This window comes from Molothrus aeneus, chromosome 6 (genome assembly GCF_037042795.1).
Source record: "Molothrus aeneus isolate 106 chromosome 6, BPBGC_Maene_1.0, whole genome shotgun sequence".
Classification (NCBI taxonomy): Eukaryota; Metazoa; Chordata; class Aves; order Passeriformes; family Icteridae; genus Molothrus; species Molothrus aeneus.
In genome coordinates this window covers 58531568-58552969 of record NC_089651.1, presented here as the reverse complement: position 1 = coordinate 58552969, position 21402 = coordinate 58531568, and the positions used below count along the sequence as shown (strand labels likewise).

The following is a 21402-nucleotide window of genomic DNA, read 5'->3' as shown; positions in this document are numbered from 1 at the left end:
GTTGAAAGAATGAAGATCATTTAAATTAAAAGTTTTTTGTTTGATTGTTAGTTGTAGGCATTTTAGCTAGAGTTAAACAACCTTGCTTCTGGATGAGATTAAAAAGAGGAATGAATTTGCAGCTTAGAGTGCATTAAGTTCTTCTGACATGACTGTTATCACAGCTTCAAAATATCTCATAGCCAAAAACTGTGCCATCTGCCTTCCTGCTTATATTTACAGAATCCTTAATGTTTGATACTGTGCCTTGGACAGACATTCCCTTAAATCCTCTAGGATGGCATTAAAGAGTCACTCACAGGGTGACATGAATATGAGCAGTACTTTGGTGTAGCAGATTTTTCTCAAGAGTGAGATGGAAACCACAAGGCCTATTTAGTTTAAGAAATGCTTGTGTTTTTAAAGGTGCTGAGTTTATCAGTGTGAGTTTCTGGTTGCCCTTTCAGTAAGGCACAGTCAAGTGTTTTCCCTAGAGGAGAAGCAAGTTTGAAGTAGCTACTATTATGAAATACTTCAAGCATCATGATTAATTGGAGAGACTCCTTACTTGGCTCCACCTTAGTAACTCAAATAATTGATATTTTGGTATGACAAATGGTGCTATCTTTTCTCTATTGAAACTTATTAAAGTGATCACTTATGTAGCTAAGGAAATCTTTCTCTTTATGCTGTTCTTTTACACTTTGTTGTTCTGCAAGGATGTTTTGCTCCATGTTCTGCAGCTACACTGGCAGTTGCAGGTACTTTGTACATGTCCACAACATAAATTGTTACTCTTGATTGTCATAATTTCCTTTGTGTCTTAATTTAAGTGTATTTTACTGAGGGTATTTTACTTAAGCTTCAGTATTTATAACATTTAATCTTTTAAGGATGAAAAACTGGTATATGTCATCTACTTTATGAACAGTTTATTTGCTTTATCCCTCTCCGGTACTAGCTTTAAATAAAGAGATAGAGCTTCCAATTTTGGAGTTAATAAATAAAAAGAAGCAGTTTAGTTCTATTGTCAAGTATTAGGTTCTGTTTCCTTTTTTTTCAATCAAGTTACTTGTTGTCAGTCACCAGCCATTTGTCCCCTAAAATGATTATTCTTGAAAATGTAGTAGTTTGAGATTTTTGGAGGGGGAAAAATTAATTGTTTTGTGTGCACAAGTGTTCTGAGCCATTAAGATAATTCACTAGTGGAGCATATGGAGCATACCACAGCAGTATTTACTCTGAAGATGGAGGAACCTTAAAGCTTATCTTATCCAGCTTAATTAATTTTAGAAGTATGCCAAAATTACCATACTGCTATGCACAGCACTTGAAACTTTCTTTCACTAGTGCACAAAGCCTGTTTCAAGTAGTTTAAATATAGGGAAGTGTTGTGTTCTGCACTTTGACCCCACACAAATAAACTTGGACCTTGCTGGGATTCCAGCCTGCAGCCACCTGGGCTCTGCTCTTTGCTGTCAGGGGGAATTGGGAACTTTGCTTTTCTTCTCTTCAGGGAAATTTTCCTGGAGGAGTTTTATCTAAACTGAAGAACAGATCTTTCTCAGGCAAAGCTTGCAGTAGCCTCATAGTGTTCTATCCTCCTTCTGCTGTGTATTGATGGAAATGGATGGAACTTCCTATTCATGAGACACAACACAACAGAATGTGGACTAAATATTCCTTATCAAGTGTCAGACCTGGAATTGCAGGTTTCCAGTATCTTGATCTGTTTGTAAGATGGCATTGATAATGTAGCAGAAACTTGTTTTTCTTTCCATTGATCTTTTTGTGGGATTGCTCATAGCAAGAGGAGAGGTAAAAAGTACCATATTTATTAAATGATGATAAGGAAGGAAGAAATGTATAGGGTGGAAAAAAAATCCACAAAACCAAACAAACCCCAGAGATTGCTAGATGATAGTAACTAGTGTGCAGCCAGGCTTGTGGTTTGAAATGTGCAGTTGTATTGATAAGAAGAATGTCTAAATTACACTGAGACTTGCATCCAAAGCCTTACATGGTCCTGGCTTGAATCTCTGTGTGAAAACCTATTCCAAGACTGAATCCTGAATACTGACTTTCCTTTTGCTTGTGGACTAAAGAGTGAGTAAATTAGGCTTGAAAGTGATGTTTTAGAGAATGTTCTTGATTGTGGGATAAGCAGTAGACTTGGGATTGAGATCTGATCAGCTTGTGCTGATGGCTTTCTTGGCTTCCCCCTAGTTTTTGATGACGGTGATGAAAGGACCTTGAGACGAACTTCATTATGCTTGAAGGGAGAAAGGCACTTTGCAGAAAGTGAGGTAAGGCAGTGGTGGACATGGAATTAAAAAGAAATAGTTAATTCATATTTCTTTTATAACAAAATATTGCAAACCATTGTTGGTTCCCCCTTTTCCGTGCAGACACTTGATCAACTGCCACTAACCAATCCAGAGCACTTTGGAACTCCAGTTATTGGGAAGAAATCTAATAGAGGGAGAAGATCTTCTCTTCCTGTGTGAGTTTTGAGAGTGTTCTGCTTTTCCTTTAGTGTTCTTTGCTAAAACTGAAGCAGTCCCGTTGAATGAGTGCTCTGTCACCTGAATTTTGTGCACAGCTGACAGACATGGTCATATGCTGGCAATACTGTGAAATGGAAGGTTTTTTTCCCTGTAGTATCCTTAAGAATATTTATGCTTCTTTCATCTAATAGGAAATGTAGGATTTTTTAACCTTCTTGATATTGAACACAGTAAAAAAAAAAAGGTGCTTTTTAATTTTTGGGGTAAAGAGGATTTTTCTCCATTTCATGTCTATGCACAATCAAAACCTGAGTCATGTCTCCAATTCTAACATGATGGTGTTGTAAAATACTGCTACTTAGAAAGAATTCCTATAAAACTCCTCTTACTGAGTAAGTGCACTTAATATTTAAGTGTATTTCAAGCAATTTCAGCTCTTAAAATTACAACTGTTTTTGAAGCTTTGCGAAATGGGAAGAAAAATCTTGTAAGCTATTTTTGGTTTTCAAGTAATAACTTCAGACAAACTTTAACATATTATATATTTTGATAATGCAGTACTGAAGATGAAAAGGAAGAAGAAAGTAGTGAAGAAGAGGATGAAGACAAGAGGCGCCTCAACGATGAATTGCTTGGCAAGGTTGTGAGTGTGACTTGTAATTCAGAGAAGGCAGACTGGTACCCAGCTTTGGTGAGTTCCTTTTGCAGCAAAGCTGTGAATGCAGTCAGGCTAAGCTCTACTCCCATGCTGGCTAAAAATACAAGTGTTTTGCAGTATCTCTGAAGAGTAGGAAAGCAGAGATTAACATTTATGTGTGAGTTAGTTTCATGGTAGTCAAGTGTTTTAGAACTGCATATAAAATGATCAGTGTGTAATGATACTTTTCTTCTAAAATTAAAATATGTTAGGACTTGCACTCCTAGGCAATTTAAGAGGATCTAGATTTATGAATTTTAATTGCAGTGGGATTTGAAATTTTTTTAAATGTAATTGTCTTTTTCCCTAGACTTTCAGTTTCATGAAATACTGATTTCTTTGATGCTTGCTTTTGTACTAGTGGTCAGTTACTCTAGGAGCAGATGTTGGTGCTTATTTTTATTTGACTGTCAATAAATAGTACAGCTGTTCATTGCCACTGCTGATAATAAATATAAATTAAATAAATCCAAGCTCAAGTGGACCTGTATTGTAAAGGCAGAAACTTTGCATCTTATTGATGCACACAAGAAATTTACATGTGCATGTTAAAATTTGCTTTCTGTAGAAAACTTTTTGCTATTTTCAGACATGGTGTGATGTAGGGTGAACAGCTGACACTGCCTCATCCCCCTGTATGTACCTCAATTTAAAAAGTGGTATTGTACATGTTCTGATTGCAGCTCCCTTTAGTAATGACAGATTTTTATTTACCATGGTTCTGAACTGCTGGGTTAAGTACTTGGAGGTCATATATTTGCATTTAACATTTTTTGCTGATATATCTTCTAGAGCAAAACATAAACTTGTTCTGTCTGTGGTAATACAAATACTGCAAATGTATTTTTGTCACTTGCTTTAGACCTAGAGATGATACTGCTGTGGAAGGATGTGGTGGATTCACCGTGGTTTATATTATCCACACCTCAATAAACAAAACAAACCAAAAAACCAACTTAACTCGCAGTTTAAATGCCAAAAATCAGAAGCTAGTATAAAATAAAATTTGTGACTTTTTAAATAGATGCTTTAAAAAACTTTTGTGTGAACAAGACATAAAAAAGCAGAGTGAATGAACAGGATCCTGTGATGTGACCTCAGCAGATTAGTTTTCAAATGAAATTTTAGACTTTTTTGGCTTGTACAGAACAAGTCAATAGCTTGGGGTAAATTGCTTCTTGAAATGTGTTGTTGTTGGCCTTTAGTAGTATAAATGGAAGTAGGTTTGTTTATCCAATACTGGAAATATAATAGAAGAAACAGCAAACAGCAGTTTTCCTGCAGTCCATCTTTCTTTCCTTTCAGGATCAGCTTTTGTCTGTTTGGTTGGTTGGTTTTGGTGTGTAGTTCTTTGGATATTTTATAAAGGAATGTTTTACTTGGCTCCTCAGGTGGTGTCCCCGAGCTGCAATGACGATGTCACCGTGAAGAAGGACCAGTGTTTAGTTCGCTCCTTTGCAGACTCCAAATTGTAAGTGACAGCTCACTTTGGTGCCAGATCTGTGGGGGGAACCTGGGAAATTCAGCACATATTGCTCCTGGAGATGTTATTTCTTCCAAAAGGAGAGGGTGCCGTTTTCTGTAATGCTGGATGGACACATTTGGCATTCACAATCTATTTCCAGCTTCCTCACCCTTCTTTCCATTCTGTGTAACAATAAGAATTCTTTGAATCAAGAAAGTTTCTGGTGCATCTTCATGTAAAAGTATCAATAATTTCAAGTGTAAACACTTGGATGTTTTTACCTTTATTTTTTTACGTAATTTCTATCCTTTAAAGTGAGTTTTGGTTTTAATTATTTCCCTTACTGCCTTAAATTACCTTCTGTATGGGTGTCAGTTGTAATAGTTTGGGTATCTGTTTCATTACTTCCAGTGCCCAGATGTCCATAGCTGTTTAGATAGTTTATAAGGGTTCAATCTACTTTTTTTTTTAATAGAAAAGAGAATTCACATAGAATTGTTAAAATGAAAATGTTTCCAGAACCTGAACCATATTCCTTCAAAAAGAAGGAAGAGTCCTTTTAGTCTATCCTCCATTCTCAAAGGAAGGAGAGGGAGACAGAGATGTGTCTTACATAATGAATTATGTATTCATAAGAGCATGAAGACTGCTTTTGGGTTTTTTAAGGCTGCTCCCCTTTATTTCTCTTCATTGTTATTGCATTGCATCTGTGGTAACAGATTGTAAATAAAAATTTCCTTGCCAAAGGCCGCCTGTCACCCTCTTTCTTTCAAAGTGAGCAGTTTTTGATTTTTGATAGCCATGATTTTGAATAGGTTATTTAGTTGATTACTGAAATGCATTTCAAGCACCTGAAGATTTGGTTCATTTTGGCCTCTTCATGTGGATAAATCATCAGCCTTCTGGATAAGCCTGGCTCTGTGCTGAAGGTTGAATGTTACTGGTGGAACATCTAGATATGCTCTGTCTGATTTTTTGGTTTTTCTCCCCATAACCTAATAGCTGTAACTTCAGAAAATGGCAGCCTCTGATTCGTAAAGTTTTACTCCAGATTTTCTGATATAATGAAAGAAGGAAAAAAAATGTGTTAGGCTAACTCACTTGTAAGGCTCTCCCTGCATTTTGGTTGGGATTTCTCCTGTAACTCAGTGACTGGATATCCAGTATGACTTTGGAACAGAGCAACCTCCATATGTTTTGCTGTGAGAACACTTTTGTAATTTAAAAATTAAAATCAACTGTCTATCAATGCAAATCTGTGAATTGGCTTCACTGTTGTTCTGTGCTAGTAAAAAGGCATTTTGAAAATAGAGGACTTGCTTCTGTCCTCTTAGCTAGATCCTTGTTTTGGAGAGCAGCTGTTCATTCTTGTGCAGATTTGCAGTTCAGAAATTATTTTTTTTTTGTCTGCATGTTTAACCTTTGCAAATTTGTGCAGATTAAGCAATTACAATAAAAGACATTTACAAAGTTTTCTTAATTACTTAAGGCTACTTTAATGCCTGGATGTCAAAGATTGGAAACTTACCCTGAGTAACTTACTCTTGTATTTGGACCATACACAACAAGTGCCTTAGGCAGTTAGTTGTTAGCAAGGACCTTGCAGTGAATGATAACTCTTGAAAATTTTAGAAATTGCTGTTTTTCTAAATCAAATGCTTGCTTTTCTGTGATGTAATCACAAAACCTTATTTTTTTCAGTTATTCAATAGCAAGAAAAGACATTAAGGAGCTAGATCTTCAAGACTTACCAAAATCAGAGTCCTCTCCTAAAAAAGGTAATTTAGAATAAATTCTAGGTGTTTAAAGAAGTAATTTCATGCAAAGGTTCTTTTTACATTTGTTGATAAATTTAATTTCTGATAATTGCTCTTGGATATTTTGTAAACAATTTTAAATGGGAGAAATTAGAGAAACTTTGGATATAGCTTTGTCTAGTAGAAATCTTATTTATTTTATTTTTTGTCCATTATTTTGATCCAGTCCAAATTTGTGGAAAATGAATAGAATCTTTTCAGTGTAGTCTATTTGAAGTGTCAGTGAGCAATGGAATATATAGTTACCTCTCCTAATGCTAAAATTTTGTGCTATTGCTCAAAACACTGTTTACTTTAAAGATACCTAGACAGCAGGGTGTAAACTTCATAACAAGTCTGTGATTAATGTTTAATTTAAAAATATAATTACAGAATTGGATGAATGGATAGATGACATGGATACCAGAATCCATCAAAACATGAAATGTGTTAAAGAGAAATGTTTTGATTGTATTTATTAAAAATTATAATTTAAAATGCCACCCAGCAACAAGAAAATCCCCACTCAACAACAGTATCTGGTTTGAGTAAAGATGTGCAGCAGCTGCTTAACAAGTCAAAATTTAAAATGCTTCAAATAAAAGGTTGAGGTGGTTTTGATTGATTTGTCTAATACTATATGATTTCTATTCTACTTTGTTCTTAATAACTGTTTCACAGTACAAGAACTTTAGAACAGCCAAAAAAAAGAACAGATGCCAGGTTTGAGATAAATTGAAGAAAGGGACTTTTTTTTCCTGTGGAGAACATAATTGGGTTGTGACATTCCTTGCTACAAGGGAATATTTTGGAACCAAAGGTACTAATGGTTTATGGTTTCAAAAAAAAGAAAAAGAGAGAAGGAGAGTTGAGACCAATGTCTGGAGGTTTTTCTCTCAGCAGTGTTAAAAACTGGTGCCTTTTCTTCTCTGCTAACACTGAACAGTTGATTGCAGTATGTTCTTCTTTTGGGTTTTTCTGGCTCTTTTATTAAAGTCTTTTATTGTGACTGAGGGGCACATTTTGGGGTTATCTGGGTTTGTTTTCCATTGTTGTTTTCCACCCTTGGAGCACCTCTTAAAGGAAAAGAATTTGAGGTATTTCCATTTTACAAATGTAACTTGTGCCTGTCCCATCACTCCTTTGCTCACTAACATGTTTTCCCTCTCTTCCAAACATTAATGTCAAATCTCTTTGGGCAGTGCTCTTTTTTTCCCTTTTTTTTTTTTTTTAAATCTAAACCGTGGTATTTTGGAAAGAGCAAAGTAAGCCATGGTGCTTGATCTGTGATGGATTCCTTGCATTTAAGTTGGTGTTGTGATTTACAAGAAGGTGAAAAGGAAATAAAAAAAGCTTTGTGGCCGTGAATGCTGCAGATGAGGTAAAGGCAGGGCCCTTTCCTCTCTAGGGCTACAGGAGGCAAGCACATTTTTCAGCACCAAGGCTGTGCCTCGGAACTGGAAAATGGACATCAGTGAGATCCTGGAGTCCTCCAGCAGTGATGAGGAGGAGGGAGCTGCTGCAGAAACTGATGAAGAAGAGCCCAAAAGAGAAGAGAAAACAGAAGAAGTAGTGGTGAGTCTGCTCAATTTCAGTCATTTTTGGACAATCTGTCATCTCTCAGGGATAATTTCATGACTTGCAAGCCTGCAATCCTGCACTTTCCAACATACTATTCTCAGACTCAGCTCACTTTGGTGTCTTTTCACTCCTGCTCATTTTCTCTCTGCTACAGTTGTCTCTATTGGGATTTGTGAGCAGTGGCAAGTTGTCTCTTGTTACCCATCTCAAAAACTAAATTCAAGGCAGAGAAGAGTGAAAGGTTCTGGTCAAAAGAAAAGGCAAAACCTAAAAACTTAGGTTGAGCCTAATAGTAGTAATTCCACCTTAAATACAGTATCTTTGTATTTATCTTCTGTAATTTCCTTTTGGATTTTTCTTTGCATGTGTTAGAATTCTAGATACTAAGAATTTTAAACTTTGTATATTAAAAAACACAAACCTTTAAGAGAACACTACATTTGACCTGAAGTCATGGAGAAAGCTTCCAAAATTAATTAATAATACTAAAATTATGTGTATATAATTTAAATAAAAACTTGTAATATCTCACAAAATAAAAAATTGAAAGTTTTAAAATCTACTAATATATAAAACAAAAAAAAATTAAAAACAAAAGCTAATCCTTCTTCATAAATTTAAATTACATTTTATAATTAAACGAAAAAGTCTGCGTTGCGGAGTTCAAATAACTAAACTAAAAATAAAAATAATTTAAATATCATTTCTTAATTAAATAATTTAACCTTTAAAAACCTTGTAAAAATGTTAATAAGTTATAAAATGGTTAATTAAAATACTGCAGAACTCACATGTATGTAGGTTATATAGAAGTCACTTGTTTCAGAAAACAGTAGTGTGATTTTAAAAAGACAAAAATTTCAAGCAAAAGCAGGAGGTTGAAACTATGAGCTGATTCACAGGGCAGTAAATGCTACTTAGGAGAAGTAGAGGACAGACCTTCGTGCCTGTTAGGTTGGGAATCACAGGATGATGTGGTGGATGCACTTTGTGTCTGACGTGCTGTGGCTTGTCCAGACTGGGAGAGGAATTCATGGAGAGCAGCCTGTGGAGAAGGGCTTGGGGGTTCTGGTGGATAAAAGGCTGGATATGAGCCAGCAGTAAGCGCTCGTGGCTCAGAAAGCTGAACATGCTCTGGGCTGCCTCACAAAGGGATTCTCCCCTTTCTTGAGGTCTCATGAAACCCCACTGGAGCTCTTTGTCCTCAGCACACAGGGAGCTGTGGGGGCTGCCCCAGAGGAGGCCGTGGAGCTGCTCCAGCCTGAGAGCTGGGGGGTGTTCACCTGAGGGAGGCTCTGGGATAAACCTGAGGGCCCCTTCCAGGGCATAAAGGGGCTCCAGCAGAGCTGGAGAGGCGCTTTGGACCGAGGGCATGAGTGGTAGGACAAGGGGGAACGGTTTTAAACCGACTGAGAGATTTAGGTTTGACATGAGGAAGGAATTCTTGGCTGTGAGGCTGGTGAGGCCCTGGCAGAGGTTGCCCACAGAAGCTGGGGCTGCTCCATCCCTGGAATTGTTCCAGGCCAGCGTGGACAGGGTTGGAGGAGCCTGATCTGGTGGAAGGTGTCCCCATGCAGGGAGTTAGACCTGGATGATCTTTAAGGTCCCTTCCAGCCCAGATCGTGGAATGTGATTCCATGATTCTCATAATAACAGTTTTTCTGCATTCGAGTATTTAAAGTGGCTCCTTTTCCATGAAGTTAACCAGTTTCCTCATGCCATCAATCTGCTTTTACACAATTCTCTTCTATTTCTGCTCCCTGCTTGTAACCTGGATGTTGGATTTAGAAGCATGGGCGGAGGTGGGGGGGGGGGGCGGGGAGAGGAGGCACTGCGGGATTTATTTGTTTCCCCACCGCTCCGTTCTCACAATACCCCCCAAAACCACGACCCGCGGAGCCCCGGTGCGGCCTGTGCGTGTGGGCAGGAAGGTCAAAGGCCGCTTCCCTTTCCCTTCCCTTCCCTTCCCTCACGGAATGGCCGATGGCGCTTGGCGGCGGCCTCGGCGTTCCCAGGGCAACCGGGAGCGGGCGCGGCGCAGGCGCGGGGAGCGGCCGCGGGAGCCGGGGCTGGCCGGGGGCTCGGAGATGGGCTGGCCCTTCCTCTGCCTTTCATCTAATGCCTCGCGTTCTCCTTAGTCTCCCTAGTTCTTTTTATTAGTATTTTTTTTATTATTTTTTTTTTCCCCTCCCCGTGCGGAAGAGAATGTAAGTAATGCCGGTTAACCGCGGCCCCCGCGCGGGGAGAGAGAGCGAACGCGAGCGAATATTTGGAAGTCAGGCTGAAAATATGTCCAGGCAGTGGGCAGATTAGATAGAAAGGAAGTAAAACCATTTTACGTTTGAAAGAATGCAGCTGCTAGGTAAGGATCGGGTGCTTGGATCTGTGATGTGAGCGTGGTGCTTGGGGATGGGGGTTTGACTTGGGTTTCTGATCTGGGAACTGTCTGGTGGAGCCTGCAGCCAGGAGAGATCTTTCCAGGTAAAAATAAAATAAAAAAATAGACAATAAAAATCTATTTTTAGATGGGAATTTTATGCTCGGGTATCAGTGTTTTGGAAAATGGAGGAGATGTCTGTGTAAGAATCATGGTATGATAAGATAAATCTGAGATGAATGTGTGCAGAAATGTAAAATCCTCTGGATTTTTTCCCCTCTGTTTGCAGTGAAAAAGACTGAATAGGCCACATTTTGCAGGGTGTGAACTGTTGCAGGCTGTATTGCTCTGTCTGTATTAACATTGGTTAAAATTTCAGACTATCAGTCACTGAAAAGCAAGGATTGCTGTACTAGTTTTCCAGTATCCATTTTTATTATCATTTTTCATGCCTATTGCATAAAATGCTGTGTGTTTCAAACAAAGAAGGGGGAGGGGGAAGCTTGGTGATTAAAAAAAAAAAAAGGCATTCCTGTAAAAGAAATAGAGATTATTTTTAAAGAAGGATGTTAATGTAAAATAGTGAAGCAAAGGATTCCAGACAGGTGGATGTGCTGATAGGAGAAGCTGTGAAATCCATTATTTCCAGGTGACAAGTAGGAATGTAAGGTGAGCATCTTCATGCTGAAGCTGTGTAGCAGAGGGCAGATATGAATCTTTTTAGATAATGTCACAGCAGAACTGACATGATGGCCTATTAAGTCAAATTCCTGGTTCAGCTGTTAAAATACATATTTTTAATTGTGGGCCGTGCTAGATATTGCTACAGACAACATTTAGGGAATTTCAGGAATTTCTGGTTTTTTCCCCTAGAAAGGCAGTAATACTGGCTGCAGAGAGATTCGATAAGTGAGTGATTTGGGGTTTTTTTTTGCCTGTCTTTGAATACAGCTGTGGAATTAGTGAAATTTTACATTTTATAGAGTGCTTCCTTTTATTAATCAAGGTCAAAAAATGCTTCTGTCCATCCTCTCCCAGAATATTCTCAGTGGGGTTTTTGTTTTAGAACTGTAATTGGTTATATTATTAGAGATGGGAGTGAGATTATTAGAAATACCTTTTTATTTCCCCCCATTCCCATCTTTTGGTCTGCACAGCAGCTTTGCTGACAAGGCCTCTCCAGCTGCTGCCCAGCCATGATAGGCCATCATTAAATAATCAAATGGACACAGACCTACTTAATATATAATCACAGGATAAAGTCAGTCAGAAAAGTCTAATTCTGGAATGGAAAGGATCCTGTTTTTCTGAAGTAGGATCTTGTATAATGATAAATATATATATTTATAATGGAGCAGAGAAATCTGCTGTAGCTGGTGATATTAGATCCTGCCATTTTTCCAGTAGCTAGCTTAAAAATCTGCAACTTTATTTTGACAGAAACTATCTTTCTAAGTGTGTTGCCTTTTGTGACATCTTTAAGAGGTGGTGGAATTGGTACCACCACGTTTCCAGGCTTTACATGGCATTTTTTAAGCTAAGGAGGGGGAGCAAACATGGGGTTGGTTTGGTGCTCCTCCTCCTCACCCCTGGTGAGTGACTTGTGTGGTCCAGAGTTGACTGGGAAGGAGGACAATGTGGAAATTGCTTGTCATGGACTCTAACAGGGATTGCATTACACAGAGCTACTCAGCATGTTCAAATTGCTGAAATTTTGGTGATACATGGTGCAACTCAGGATTATTTTCCGTTAGCAATTAAAATTTTAATAGCACTTTTAATAAAAAGTGAAAAAAATCCTGAGGTAGTATAAAAATAAATTCTTTATTGAATGAAAATTAAAAGAATCATTCAATTAATTTGAATCCACATAAAAATCTGAATATTGCTTTTCCTTCTTAGCCATTTTTCAACATGTCAGAGGAAGATAGTCAACTGTGTTTGGAGGGTACATTTGGCAGTCTTTGTACTGCAGCTAAAAGGAAAGGGAAAATCTTAACTCCAGTATCTCCACATAGAAACAAAAGCTTTTGGAATATTGAACATTACCTGATTTTTATTCAGAACAAGTTGTATCTACTACTGTATTTGCTTGTCTCGAAGCTGTTCTGTCAGGGAAGAAGAATCTGATCTAAACATCAAGTAGTGAAGCAAAGGATTCCAGACAGGAAAATGTGCTGGTAGGAGAAGCTGTGGAATCCACTGTGGTCCATCACATTTGTTTCTCAAGCTTAAACATTGAAATACTCCCTGTTTTACAAGGGGATGTGTAAGCAATATTTGGGTTTGGCTCTGTCTCCCTGTGAGCCATTCTGATTCCATTAGAATGAAGAGCTTAAGTTATTTCAAATATCTTCTCAGTACACCTTCTCCACAGATACATTCACTGAAGACCAGAGGAAAGGCCAGGAATTTCTTCAGAAAAAAATTCCACGTCTCCATGGCTCGTTGAGGGAAGATTTGTGGCACCTCCAGGTGTTTGCTAAGAGGGATTTTCTTCAAGGCTTGTTTCTGACAGTCACCTGGAGGATGCACGTGGGGCATGTTTAATGGGGTGCATTCATTTCACCTTTTTAAGGTTCTTGCATCACAACGGCATCAAAAAAATCAGTCACAGTTGCTTTACATTGTTGAAAAGGGAAGATGCCAGAGGCATTTTCCAATGTTCCTATTCTGCAAATAAGCAAAGATTTCAGTTCTCATGATAAGCTATTTCCATATATTTTATTAACATTAAGTCCATAAAGGAAGGATTATAAGAAATCCATGATCTGTTTTAGGAGGCTTGAAGTTTCTACAAATAATCAGTAGTCAACTATTAAAATATTTACATTTTGCTTCAAAATAATTCTTGTTCCCTGTGTAGGCTTTGCTCTCTCTAGCTGTGGGAGATCACATAAAATCATACCCAAATTGCCATGTCTGTTGCAGCCTATTTGTATTTTAAAATAACATTGAAATAGCTGACTCTGGAAGTTCAATACAGGAAAAGAGTATTTTCAAAGTTAATGAAGGGTGATATCCAGAAAGAAGTGGTTTATTAGATACTAAGAAAAAAATTATTTCCTGTGAAGATGGTGAGGCCCTGGCACAGGCTGCCCAGAGAAGCTGTGGCTGCCCCATCCTTGGGGCTGTCCAAGGCCAGGTTGGATGAGGCTTGGAGCAGCCTGGGATAGTGGAAGATGTCCCTGCCCATGGCAGGGGATGGAACAAGATGTTTTTTTAGATCCCTTCCAATCCAAACCAACCTAAGATTCTGTGATTTGTATATATAAACCCCCCCAAGCAGCTGTGATGTGTAATGCACAGAATAGCCTTTAAAAATAGCTAAACATTGATTAGCTAATCCTCCTTCTCATGCATGTGTGCATTTGTAGGAGTTCTGGCTACTGTGAAGCACAGCCTGCATCATGCCATGCACAAATGTTCTTTAAAGCCTTCCTTGCTCACAGTTTTATGCTGAGAGGCATTCTCAGAATGTCACTCCAAGGGAAGTTGCAAACTGAGGCACAGCTCTGGAGTGAGTCATTGTTGGTTTGTGGAATTTCTGGTTTCTTGTTGGTATAAATTAACATTTTAAGACCATGCTCATCTCCACGTGGTTTAAAGCTGTTAACTTGTTGCAATCAGTTTAATTCTTGTCATTTCCTTAATTAGTTTTCAAGCTCGGCGTTAGAAAGCAAATGTGCAAGTGATGAAATCTCATTGAAGTACTGTGAAGCAACAAAATTACATTTTCTGTAATTCTGGCAGCTTGTCTTGATCATCTCTTCCTCTGAACTCCAAATCCTGTGTATGCTGCTCTTCCTCTTCACCTGCATTTCTTTCACAGAAGCATTTATGGTCTTGTCAGTCTATTTATAACATAAAAGAAAGATCTGTCCCTGGTAGCTCCACCTTGGATTGCCTGAGTTCAGCGTGTACGTGCTTGGAGGTAGAGATTCATTCTTGCTTTTGTAGAAGAAACTATTTCATCCTTTGTGCTCCCACTCAGCTCTAAAGGTTGGCACCCACAGAAGCTTTCACATCTTTCTGTAGAGTAAATGATGAGTCAGGATAACAGAGCCACATTCTTGTTGAAAATCATGCTAAGGACAGAGGCAAAGCTCACGGTGAATTGGGTGACTCAAAACCAGTTACAAGTGTTCTACACGTTTCTGTGTGCCTCATGTTGCTGGTGCTTACCAGATAGTTTTAGAAAATACATGAATGCTGTTAATGTTGTTTGGAAGACCATAAGAAATGGAGTTGGGAAAGGAACATGTCCATTATACAAAGATAAAAAGATAACATTCATGGTCAATTTTATTGTTTTGCTATTTCCAGTGTTCCCTAACAAATGTGGCCTGCTTGTCAGAAAGGAGAAAAAAAATCTCAAACCCATAAAATTTCAATCTTTAAATTAGAAAAGGGGCATCTTAGAGATTTTTATTTAGTTTCATTGAAATGAAATTCAGCCTCTCATCCTGAAACTAGAAAGTTTTTCTCATGTTGCATTTAGCTGTGGGTATTGGATGAGCAGCAGAAAGGTCTCAGCTTTGAACTCTTGCAGCTTAAAATTTTCATGTTGTTTTGCCTCTCACTTGGACTTACCTTTGGCTATAGTCTCCCCCTTTTTGCAACATCTCTATAAGAAAAAATGAAATGGAGAGACAGAGCTCTCTTCAGTAACTGGTTTTAAACAATTATCACTGTGAATTTATTTATGCCCAAGTCTAAAATGGGCACAAATATCTGGATAGTGGCAGTGAGTTTTGGAGAGCAGCACTGTCATCCTGGTCCCTGCTGGAAAGCAGTGCTGGCAATTGCAGCTCTCCATTTTCCCTCTGATGGTGATCACAGGTTCTGGCATCAACATTTCTCAGGTGTTTCCTTGATTTGGGTGCAGATTTACAGCAGCTTAGATGAACCCCCATGGCAGGGGGGGTGGGACTGGGTCTTTAAGGTCCATTCCACCCCAACCCATTCTGTAATGTTATGACAGCTGATATATTTATAGTAAAACTCTCTGAGAACAGCAAACACTCTTTGGAATTCTTTAATGTCCAGTTCCAAACAGATAACCCTGGTAAAAAAATGGCATCTCGTCCTCATGTTGCAGTAAGCATATCCAGGAAGGCTTGGTCTTTCTCATTTTGGCCAGAAGCAAAAGAGCAGCTCATCCAAGCTGTGTTCTGTGGTGGCAGCCACTCAGAACTTACTCAGGGGACTTCTCAGAAGGATCTGGTGCCTGTTCTGGCATCAGGACCAGGCACAGTTCAGCCTCCCTCTGTCAAGGAGCTCATACACCATCAACAGAGAGCAGCAGATGCAGCCTTGGGGATGTCTCACACAGGTGGATGCTTATTGCAGCCAGGTTTTATGCCCCCACCCTATAACACTTTTCATCTTCCCTTTTTGCTTTTCTTCATCTGCATTTCTTCCACTCAGTCTCAGTGGAAGGGCTAAATTCTGGCTGCAAGATTGCTGTTTTAATGTGCATTTCTGCTGTTCTGACCCACAGTTCTGCTTTGGCTTTGTGCCCACACAGAAGAAATGGCTTTAATTCAACTATTCAGAAGTATTTCTGGATGTTTACTGTTATTAGATGTATTTAGTTTGCACAGTTTGAGCTGTATTGCCTTCAGCCAGTAAACATTACAGTAGATGGTAGAAATTTCTCGATCTTGAAGTTATTTTGCAGTCTGGATGGAGAGAAAAAAGCTGTGGTTTCTATAGCAATACTTCACTTGATAACCTGGAAGAGCATGCTAATTCTATAGATAACTGTTTCTCCTTATATAATCCCTGTGATGTGCTCAGCAAATGGTAACTGATGCTGTACAGCGTTGTGATTACACATTTAATTTCCTCCAATTATTCCAGAAGAAAAATTAGTGAAGTAAGACACAGATATTGTCTCTGCCTGATTGTAGCTGAGCCCTGTTGGGTTTAGAAGCTCAGAATTCAGTGAAGCAGGCAGGGCTGGGATTCATTCTGATGCTGGGCAGATTGCTTGCTGGTTAGTAAGGCATTAGCATGTACATCCCCATTTCCCTGCCTATCTCCTTGCCTTGAAGCTTCAAGTTTACAGAATGCAGAGATGACTGAAATCTAAATTGTTGTTCTGGTTTCCTTCTGGAACTGCTTGTCACTTTCCTGTTATTTTTAATAATGTAATGATAAGATTTTTTGACACGTACTCTACGTCTTTCCTTCAAGACAGCTGCAGCCTGCCTTGTGCAAACTGCCAGGCTGGCAGGAAGAAGGTGGCATGCAGAAAGCATTGCAGGGAAAAGGCTTTGGGTTTTTTTTTTTGGTGGTTTTTTTTTTTGGTCTGTGCTAGAATCTCAAAATTCCATGAAGATACGTAGACATTATTTCCTCTCCCTGTCCCTTCCAACCCCTCCTATAAATTTACTGTATTTTAAATAATTTTCACTGGAATAAAAGGAATATCTTTATTTCATGCTGTGGATTACTTGCCATAAATTTATCTCAGAGTGTTTATCTTTTTGAGGCTTTGAGTTGTAAAGGTTAAACTAAGGAATTGATAATAATAATAAATTATAGAAGTGACTTTAAAGGTGTTTCCCAATATAAGCTGAAATCAAGCATTGGAACTTAATTACAAAACAAATACTGTCTGGAGTATCTCCAACAGGTACTGTTGGAGAAAGAATTGATCTGCAATCTGAGCTAAAGCTGGGATAAGGAAAATGAGTTAAACAAAAAAGCCCCAAACAAACAGAAAGAACTTAACAAAAAAAAAAAACAAAAACAAAAACCAAACAAACCTGGAATTCCTGTGAATTCTTTGAGTCTTGTAAATACCAGCCCTCTTCTGTGTTAGGCAGGTATGCTGTGTGTAGCAGAGTTGTCATTTTGAGGGTCACTCATTCATTCTGTCATGGACTGATGCTTTCCCTGACCTGCATTTTCTTCTTTTCCTCCTGAGGTACCACTTCAGTCTTCTTGAGTAAATTTTGTTTTCTGCATGTTTCACCATTACATGGGTTCAGGGCCAAATGGGAAGTGGTTTGGGTTTAGTTCTTGCTCTTAGGCTTTTGTACAAATAAATGGTTACTTTGCATATTTGCTGTTTTCATTTATGACTGCATTTATTTTCACAGCCTGAGGAAGAGCTTGATCCTGAAGAGAGGGACAACTTCCTCCAACAGCTTTACAAGTTTATGGAAGACAGAGGTAACACTGAATTTTCTTCTTCTTTATGTCCAGTCCACTTCTTTAATGGCACAGCGCTCAAAGGGAACTCAAATCCTCCCTGAGGTGTTTGGGTTTTGTTTTGCTTTCACAAAGCCTTTGTTATGTTCCCAACGCCTGTTAAATAAGCCCGTGGTTAATTTCTGTTTGTGACAGCCATGGCTGAGAGCTCTGCTGCTGTTAATCCCAGGCTGGAAGCTGTGGAGTCTGTCCATGGATGGTGAAATCCACCCTGCACAGAATGGAGATGTGCCATCCTCTAATCTCTGTGCACAAATGGAGCAGGGATACCTGAAGAGACAAAAGATTCTATTTTATCCTGTAGCTAGAACAATAAAATAGTGTGTTTTAAACATCTGTCTTTACAGAATTAAGTGAGACATAATAAATTGGAATAGTTGAACTCTTGGTTTCAGAGCAGTATTAGAAGTGCACGTGCTCTGCACAGGGAGCAGGATGTACCTGCTGACTTGGGAGAGCTGCTCTTGCATAAGGCATGTGCAGTTGTGATGAGACTGACATGAAAATGGAAGCTTTTATGCTCCTTTCTAAAAATCTATATTCAAGCCTGCAGAATTTTGTCTTTTAGAGTATATTGGTTTGATAAATTTTACTCATGAAGTCACCATTTCAGTCCTATATTTCAACTACCATTTTCATCCTGCAGTAGCCTTGGTGTGGAGGTAGATTATAGGTGTAACTACTGCCCTTTTCCCTTTTCTTTTCATCTTTCTTTTCTCTTGACAGCAGCTACCTGAATGATATTTCCATGGCAGCACAGAGTGCAGCAAATATTGATGTAATTGAATTTAAAATGACCAGAGCTAAGGGTGAAACCTGAAGTACTTGCAGAGTCTGAATATTTGCCCCTTTCTTTTTTGAGGGTGGGAGGTTGTTAAAATTAATGGGGAAATCAAGCTGCCTTTGTAAAAGAGGGTCTGTTCTAAGGAGGTGTGTTCTAGAGCACAGAATCATAAAAGCACAATCCAAAAGCTGTTCAATATTACCAGTTATCATAGGTTTAGAAATTGAGCATTTATTATAGCAAAGTGTTCTGGAGCTCATCCAATATAGTTTGGAAGGCCTCCTGTGTATATAACCAGTGTTTCTGGAGAATAAGCTGCCTTAGGGGAATAAAAAGCTAAGTTGGGGGAAGGAAAAGAAATCATTCTGCTGCTGGGCTAATCCAGAATGTTTCTTTCATGTAGCCTGATTCTTTCCACTTTCCTGTTTTCTTGCCTTCTCATTCTCTTTCCTAAACACTCACAGACTACAAAACAGGTAGGGCTGTCAGGAGCTTGTGAAGGCAGAAGAAGAAAGCATTTGTATGCTGAAAGTGAAGACTCAGTCCATGAAATATTTTTCAAGCCAGTCTGTGGATTGAGCAGTGTGTGCAGGACTTCTTCAGGCCTGGGACTTTCCCCTTGCCTGTTTGCTTTTTATTTTCCTTCTCCATCCTTTTAGCAAGATTTCTATTCCCAGCAGATTTGTTCTACATTCTCTTCTCTCAGTATAAATGTTTTGATTCATGGAATCATGACAGTATTCCCAAAGTCCTATAAAATTATTTTAATGATTCCAAATATAATTGCATGGAGATGAGGGAAGATACAAAGCAGCAGGGAGGAGGTTTGGCATTCTTCCTTGCTGGGAGGATTATTGTCTACGTATGCAGCCACTTGCCCTAAGTCACTTTTGGTTTCTCCTTCTGCAGATAATTACTGTTCTGTTTGTCACTGCCACTCAGCTGATCTGAGTTCTTTCTTTTCCCTGGAACTGCCCCAAATATTCATGTCCTGTCAGGTCCTTGTGCTTTTCCACATTCTGACAATTTGCCTGAGTGTCTCTTCCTAATCCAGCATCTCTGCTTCTTCCTCGTTCCTTTCAGCCCACGGTGCTTTTAGTGAATCTCTTCACACACTGCTCTATTCCAGCATTCCTCAGGTGTTCTCTGGAGCTTCCTGCAGTTCTGGCTGTCCTCCCTGCTCACGAGAGCAGCAGTGGGATGCAGCCAGGTGGATGGGGGTTGTTAATAAACCTGGGAGGCTGATAAACCACCCAGAGATAATGATGCATTCAAAACAGGGTGAAGCCTTAACCGGTCATTGGAATTTACTGACTTGGGAACATACCTTAATCTATTAAATGCAGATTTTAAAATGCAGAAGAATACTTGTAATCAAATGTGAGCTAAAGGAATGGAAGAAGCACCTTGCTGTTCTTTGAGATAACTTGTTTCTGTTTTATTTGATTCAGGTACTCCTATCAATAAACCACCAGTTCTGGGCTACAAGGACCTTAACCTCTTCAAACTTTTTAGGCTGGTTTATCAGCAGGGTGGGTGTGACAATGTAAGTGCTGAATGTTCCCTGAATTAAATGTCTGTTCATTCATATCTATAATTGGTTGTCCAGGGAAGCTGTGGCTGCCCCATCCCTGGCAGTGTTCAGGCCAGCTTGGACAGGGCTTGGAGCAGCCTGGGATAGTGGGAGGTGTCCCTGCCCATGGCAAGGGGTTGGAACTGGATGATTTTGAAGGTCCCTTCCAACCCAAAATGTTCATTGGTTATACAAGACTCTGGCTTTTAGCTCTGTTAGATATTATTCCTTAATGTTCTTGTTTAACAAAACCTGTAAACTTCCTTTTTTCTCTTTTTTTTTCCCCCCAAAGATTGAAAGTGGTGCTGTATGGAAGCAAATTTATATGGACCTTGGCATTCCTATTTTGAACTCAGCTGCTTCCTACAACGTAAAAACTGCTTATAGAAAGTAAGTTCTAGTACTGGATAGTGGTGAAAACACTTTGCCTTTCTTTTTCCTAATTGTAGCTTGTGCAATATTCAAGAGGTTTTTGGTACAGACAGCACTTGATACTCTTCAGTTAATGAACAATTCTGAGGACTTTCCAGTGCTGATGTGGAGGAAAGGAGGGAGGAGTCAGGGCTGGAAGTTCCTGTTGCTCCAATACATCAGAATTCTGCTCGTTTTTTACCAATAAACTTTCACTTTCCTCCTGTGCTGATGGTGTTTCAGAGTACACCACTGAAATTTATAAACTAAGCTTTGGCAGATTCAGTTTTGCCAGTTAAGGCAGTTAACATTAACAGACTCCTTAATCTTTAGATCTCATATGCATTAAGGAGAATTTTATACCAGTTGCTTTAACTTTGTGAAAGGTTTTTACTGTAAAAAGACATGTTTTAGATTGTACATTTACATAAAATCTTTGCAGAATTTGTAGAATAATGTCATTAGGGCTTAACTGTGTGCATTGCTGTGGTGAATGTGAGAGTTTTTAAATAGTAAAATCATTACTTACATTGACCAAATGCATCAATCTTTTTCTTCTCACCCTCACTTTTCAGCTGTGTTGTAACTTTTGCATTGCAGACCTTTCAGGAATGACATTTTCCAAGCTCGTTTTCTAAATAAAAATTCTTTTTATTGTTTATCCTCCTGGAAGTTTGACAAGAAACAATTGGGCTTTTTGAGTAAAAGGGAAGAGTGAGATTCTCTTGACTCAGACCTAAGGAAATTGGGAAATAGGGATGAGTAATGACTCAACTCATGTTAATGTCTATGAAGATGACAATATTGAGACTCTCTCCAGTGGGATTTGAACTGGGCACATGTTTAAGGTCTGTATTTTACAGAGAAGAGTGTTTATCCTGGAAAGAGTAATTGGTAAATGTGTACTGGGGTTGCTGTTACAGTGGAAATAATGATGATGTTGTTTGGACACATGAAAATGTGTTGTGACAGTGATAGTGTGTTGTAACTTGCATATTAATTCTTTGA

The 21402-nt window shown here is 38.8% G+C and overlaps 1 protein-coding gene across 1 annotated transcript in view; it reads left to right on the top strand.

Moving 5' to 3' along the window:
- The window catches only part of ARID4A (AT-rich interaction domain 4A), a 49210-nt gene that overhangs the window by 12640 nt on the left and 15168 nt on the right, over positions 1 to 21402 (top strand). Inside the window, exons 6-14 of the mRNA XM_066551504.1 lie at positions 2206 to 2285; positions 2388 to 2482; positions 3045 to 3177; positions 4575 to 4654; positions 6350 to 6426; positions 7853 to 8019; positions 17515 to 17587; positions 19862 to 19956; positions 20276 to 20373. Of these exons, the coding sequence (XP_066407601.1) occupies positions 2206 to 2285; positions 2388 to 2482; positions 3045 to 3177; positions 4575 to 4654; positions 6350 to 6426; positions 7853 to 8019; positions 17515 to 17587; positions 19862 to 19956; positions 20276 to 20373 (898 nt within the window). The remainder of the gene's footprint in view (positions 1 to 2205; positions 2286 to 2387; positions 2483 to 3044; positions 3178 to 4574; positions 4655 to 6349; positions 6427 to 7852; positions 8020 to 17514; positions 17588 to 19861; positions 19957 to 20275; positions 20374 to 21402) is intronic.